Source organism: Miscanthus floridulus, unplaced genomic scaffold (assembly GCF_019320115.1).
Source record: "Miscanthus floridulus cultivar M001 unplaced genomic scaffold, ASM1932011v1 fs_776_2_3, whole genome shotgun sequence".
NCBI lineage: Eukaryota > Viridiplantae > Streptophyta > Magnoliopsida > Poales > Poaceae > Miscanthus > Miscanthus floridulus.
Window position 1 is genome coordinate 27,457 of NW_027097257.1, and position 6,000 is coordinate 33,456.

General features: G+C 41.8%; 1 protein-coding gene across 1 annotated transcript; it reads right to left on the reverse strand.

The window, feature by feature from the left end:
- Positions 1-1,811: 1,811 nt before the first annotated feature.
- On the reverse strand, positions 1,812-4,932 carry LOC136533050 (F-box protein SKIP5-like). The gene is made up of 5 exons (XM_066525617.1): positions 4,730-4,932; positions 3,850-3,994; positions 3,692-3,770; positions 3,499-3,557; positions 1,812-2,336 (listed from the first exon to the last, which is right to left on the reverse strand). Exons 1-5 carry the CDS (start codon positions 4,845-4,847, stop codon positions 1,991-1,993), a joined length of 747 nt encoding a protein of 248 aa, XP_066381714.1. The 5' UTR covers positions 4,848-4,932; the 3' UTR covers positions 1,812-1,990.
- Between the last annotated feature and the right edge of the window lie 1,068 nt (positions 4,933-6,000).

Genomic DNA, 6,000 nt, shown 5'->3' on the forward strand with positions numbered 1-6,000 from the left:
GGATCCTGTCTAGTTAGTCGTGTTGTTTAGAGTAAATAGAGAACCTTGGGGGTGAGAAGAGATTGACAGTATCAATCAATTCAAACAAGTTGCAACGGCTGTCTCAGGCCGGCCAGTAGGCCACTGGACCATTGCTCCGTCAGACATTTTACTACGCGTTCACGTGTAATCTCTGGCGAAACAAACAAACAATCCGTTCCCGTTGTTTCTTCTTTCTTGGAACGGCATGCTCGATTGGGCAAAATTGATTCCCGTTGTTGTTTACTTTTTCAGCCAGGCCTTTTTTTTTTAAGTTCTCCATGTAAAGTTTTGGAGTGTCACATGATGTTACATAGAAGTGTCATATGAGGTATTCCGATACTAATAAAAAACAAATTACATAATCCGTCAACCTAACTAATCCGTCATTAGCGCCGCGTCACTGTAGCACTTTATTGTCAAATAATGACTAATTAGACTTAAAAGATTTGTTTCGTAAAGTAGTTGCAATCTGTATAATTAATTATTTTTTAGTCTATATTTAATACTCTATATACATGTGTACGGAACGGGGTGTAAATTTTTGGAAGGATCTAAACCAGGCCTGAGTGTCCGTCTGGATGTGCCACCCTGCTAAAGCTGACTTTGTCTTCACAATTGCCAAAGCTGAACTTCCACTTTCAGGCCTTGTTTAGATGCCATCCAAATTCTAAGTTTTTTCACTCTCTCTCCATCACATCAATTTTTAGCCGCTTGCATGGAGTATTAAATGTAGGTAAAAAAAATAACTAATTGCACAGTTTAGTTCGAAATCACGAGATGAATCTTTTGAGCCTAGTTGATCCACGATTAAACAATATTTGTCAAATAAGACGAAAGTACTACTATTCATCGGGTTGAAATTTTTTCGCAATCTAAACGAGGCCTTAGTTGCTCCCAACTCCCAACTTTGACACTATGTAAAAAGAAGATTCTCCGTCACATCAAACTTGTAGTATATGTATGTAGTACTAAATATAGACGAAATCAAAAACTAATTGCACAGTTAGGTTGTACTTTGCGAGACGAACATTTTGAGCCTAATTAGTCAACGATTGAACAATTATTACCAAATACAAACGAAATGCTACACTGTGCTACAGTTACGTACAGTGAATCCGACGGCGCTGAATTCGGCAAACTAAACGTGGCCCATATCTCGTATTATGAAGTGAAGATGAACAGAAGTTCACTGTTTTTTTGAAACAATAACAGAACTTCACTGTAACCTCAGTACAGTACACCAGTACCTGAGTTCTTGCTTCAACACGCCAGCAACACAGCAGGACAAGATAGCAAGTGCTGCCCTCCTGAATTTTAGTCGTTGTCCTATCGAATATTTAGACATATATATATAGAGTATTAAATATAGATTAATTACGAAACTAATTACATAGTTTATGACTAATTTACGAGACGAATCTTTTAAGCCTAATTAGTTCATGATTTAACAATGTGGTGCTACAGTAACATATGCTAATGATAGCTTAATTAGACTTAAAAATTCGTCTCGTGGAGTACTAACAGATTATGTAATTTATTTTTTTTATTAGTATTCAAACACTCCATGCAATATTCTTAAGACACACCTCCTAAATTTTAGTCACCGGAGACCACCACCAAACTAGACCTCGCAGGGTAAAAAGCCAGATTGGTCCCCCTCCCGTCCTCCGTTCAAATAACGCCATCCAACGCGCAAGGCATAAAACATTACAACCAGCCAATCAATAACCTGAGCGGCCGATCCAAAAACTGGGGAAAGTTTTTATCAACACCATTGCCACCTGTGAATCCGTACGCTGCAAACTTTTCAAGGCTCACTTTCAAAAAGCAACATGTTCACTGTTGATTCAAACATCAGTTAGTTATTATAAGATTACAACAAACAGGAGACAGCCATCTGAGTTCACCAAACGCTATTGACCTAGGAGATACAAGAACACGAGAGCTTATTGCTAGTGTACAGGCGGTTCTACTTTTCTCCTACTTCGAACCAGAAGAAAACAGAGCTACGGGAATAGATGGCCCGCACACGCTGCAGCGCGAGTGTTCCGTTCGTCCTGATGGCCTTCGCACCCCCTTCAATCCGGGTGCGAACAACAGTTACACCATGCCCTTGCTCCTTGAGGGATGGAAATGAATTGTACTCTATCGCTGTGCTGATTATTGGGAAGGACAGATAGTCCAGAGGGTTTTGCTCACACTGCAGCAAACACTCCTGAATAGTCAATTTACCGCTTCGATGCAGCAAGCAGCATCCAAGTTCTGCTCTAATAGTCAAATTTGCAATCTTGCATGTTGACAGGAACTCCAATGCACTGTTTGATAGGTCAATCAAAGGAAACCTAGGTAAGACTGAGATATTGATAAAAAAACAGCAAGATAAACAGAACCATATACTAGTTTGCAAGTTCACTATTTTCTGAAGTAGATAGAATCTATATTGCCACCTTTCGATGGAAAACAGACAATAGGTAAACAACTGTATCCTCTCAACTATCAGACAGACATAAACTACTAACGATCCAATATAGTTGAATTGCTACATTGGATCGTTAGTAGTTTATGTCTGCCTGATAGTTGAGAGGATTCAACTATATTGGATCGTTAGTAGTTTATGTCTGCCTGATAGTTGAGACTTGAGAGGATACAGTTGTTGACCTATTGTCTGTTTTCCATCGAAAGGTGGCAATATAGAGCGCGAGCTCTCTGCACTGGGTACGCCCTTTTTAATAACCTTAAGTCAAGCATACAACACACACAAAAAAAAAGGGGGCATACCCAGGGCTAAAAGCTTTTTTTTTCTTGAACCCACAGAGAGCTGCAGAGCATTATATTAAGAAGAAAAAGGGGGCACACACCCACACATCCAAGATTCTAGATACACATATGTGCCTTTAACAAAAGAAAAAAAAAACCGACCACAACCAGCAGTAGGCCTCAGTTGTCTACCAGCTGTAGAGCGAAGAGGTAAGAAATACCTCTTGCTCCAGCTATTTCCCACAGGGTGCAACTCCTCACTAGCGAGTAATAAAGTTCTACCTAAACTTGGAGACGCACCATGAAACACGCACCTATTACAGTATTTCCATAAGGACAGGCTCCCAGCACTAAAAGCTACCACACAAGGTCAGGTTTAGGGAAAGCATACAACAATCAATCATGATAAAATTTTACTTTTCACCACTGCAACACCACATAAATCAATAACGTATAGATTCAGTTATGTTGTACACTTATACTGGTCACTGTGTCACTTAACATAAATAAACCTAGCCAACATGCTGCTGAGATAAATCTACAGGAAGCCTCATAATCATTTCATTTTTAAGGTGTACTGAAGGTAAAAATTTACAGTAAGTTAAGAGACGTGACAGCAATCAATCTTGTAAAAGATGGACCGCCATAATACGACTATGAAATGATCATGAAGCAGAAGCAGCAGACAAGAAAAATGGCCACAAAAGGGAGGGAGCTTACTTGTCGAAGCCACGTGAGCAGGTTAATACAGTGTCATCAGGAAGATCACCCCCACCAATCTGATTCAAGTAAAATGGGTTCACAGTTGCACCCACAAAAAGAACAAATGTCGACGCCGAGTGCAGGAAGCATTCGTCAAATAAAATCTCTGTTGACATCTTCAGGACTCAGGGACATGGAAGGCAAAACTTACTATGCAAATAGGCTTCTTTATTTCGATGTTACACGCAACATGGGAACCACCAGCAGCAATAAGAATGGTGTCACCGGGCCTTCAACAAGGTATATGGAGATCAGCCATAACATCCGCTGTTCCCAATGAGAACTAGAGAGGGAGGGAGAGAAATAGACCTAGCAGCAGAAACAGCAGCCTCAAGATTTGGATAAACTCCAGGCTCCATCACATCTCTGATTGGCCTCTCAACACGCAGCCATAGTCGAGGGTGGCATGCAAGGAAGCACCATCTGTGGCAAACGAGGGCGGTGTTATACCTATCTGCAGGTTCAACAATGAAATTGCTAAAAACAGCTCATTTTAAAGCACATCAGCAGTACATGTTAAAGTATAGATACCATCAAAGACAGTTCAAACATGTCACATCCAGGCAACTCTTACCACGGTTGTAAACACTTCCAGACATAAAAAGCTTCCATATATTAGTAAACTAGCTATTGTAAATTGCTTTGAAAGATAATCTACACAAAAGCTACATTTGACAGTGAACTCAGAAGTATGACAGCCTATGGCAACGGCAAGAGGAACACAAATTGAATATTCCTCAATCTCTAGTTATATATGATACAAAAGCACCAAATCTATCTATTGCTACGAAACTACACAATCATACAAGCCATGTGAACAGTTATTGTCATCTATACTCATCTTCATATTTTACCCAAAACAGGAGCACAGTTGCATAACTGCATCCACCAACTGAAGACATGATACAGCATCAGCACATCTAGAAGACTTCCGCAATCCAACACACACAAGAAGTATGAAACCAGTGCCGAATTAAACAGATCTTCCCACCATCCAATCTTGTACAAGCAAAAAAAAACAGGTCAACCCAATTCTGACCCATTCTTCTTTAGCTCCGCCCCATCCGCCCCGATTACTCAAACAACTAGCGGAGCTAGTCGGAATCCCCACCGATTACAGATTCTCCATTCGATTGGTTCTCCTACGAAGGCGTGGACGTGGAGGCATAGGATTAGGAGCGAATCGAACCTGGGATTGGGCTAAGGAAGCTGAAGATGTGCATGAGGCAGCCGTCGTCCAGGCTGTTCACCGGCGAGATCAGCTCCTCCACCACCGGCGCCAACGCGTGGCGACGGCGCTTTGCCATGCCCTTGTCCCCGCCCTCTCTCCTCCGGGACCGGGAGTGGTAGGTCGGCGACGGCGAGAGGACGGGATATCTTCTCTCACAACGAGCCCCCATGATTTTTTCCCTCTTCTGGTGGGCCCTGCCTGTCAAAGGTAGCCGCTTCGGACTTGCCAGTTGCGACGTCGCCACGCCCGATATTTTTATTTTTTTTGACCCGTTTTTTTTTAAGTTATTCACAAATATGCCCCTAGAGTTATGGTTTTAAAATCTGAACCCTTAGCTCGGCGTCATCGCTGGTGGCACCGAGATTACACGTCTCGGCGTCAGAGGGTTTGGCGCTTAGGTCGGGACCACGTTGGCGGCGTGGACGCTGACCTGGCAGCCAGCTCGGCGCCGAAGATCTTGGCGCCGAGCTTAGCGCCAAAGATCCTAGCGCCGAGGTGGTGTTTTAACCCGTCGCCCAACCTTGCTGCCCTAGCCTTCTTCCTCTTTTTTCTCTCTCTCTCGGGTTTTTTCTCTTCCCACTTCGTCCCTACCTCACGAATCGACATATTGAACCTTGAAAACTTTGATTTGATCCGTAGACCTTCGAGAACAAGATATCCTTGCTCCCTCGTAGTTTTTTCACATCGATTCGGTATATATTAGTCGAATTTTTTAACTTAAAATCATCATTACTTAGGGTTTTATTGAATTTTAATATTTATATTATACAACCATAGGATATCAAGGCGTGAAAAAGCTAGCAAACCAAGGTAACCTCAACGCACGTTGTTATGTTATGGGTTCATTGTTGTGGATCAAATGGAAAACCCTAGGTGTAGGGTTTAATGTTAATTGCTTTCGGTTCTTAGAACGAAAATAGCTAAATTGTAGTTATGGCCGGATGACCAAAAATATCTTCGACCCATTGCCTCTGTCTAGGTGTTTCAGTGCCCATGTGCTTTTACGGCAATCCTTTCAAGATAGCCAAATCCGATGAAGATGACACGTATAGGCAGAGGTATTGGATGTGTTTCAATTTTGCGTTTGAGACTACATTTCGTCAGCGCCGCATTAACAAGATGGTGAGGAATTAATGTTATGTAATAATTATTTTATGTCATATGACATCTTGCATGATTTTTTTGTTTTGTAACAATTGCATTTGTTGCAGATCCCTCCACCGCTCTGT

Bases quoted from the DNA above. Each gene is read 5' to 3' on its own strand.
- LOC136533050 (XM_066525617.1), bottom strand. From the start codon at position 4,847: ATGGCAAAGCGCCGTCGCCACGCGTTGGCGCCGGTGGTGGAGGAGCTG. The intron at 3,771-3,849 runs GTCTATTTCTCT...ACCTTGTTGAAG, and splicing joins GCTGCTGTTTCTGCTGCTAG to GCCCGGTGACACCATTCTTA. The intron at 2,337-3,498 runs GTAAGCTCCCTC...CCTATCAAACAG, and splicing joins TGCTCACGTGGCTTCGACAA to TGCATTGGAGTTCCTGTCAA.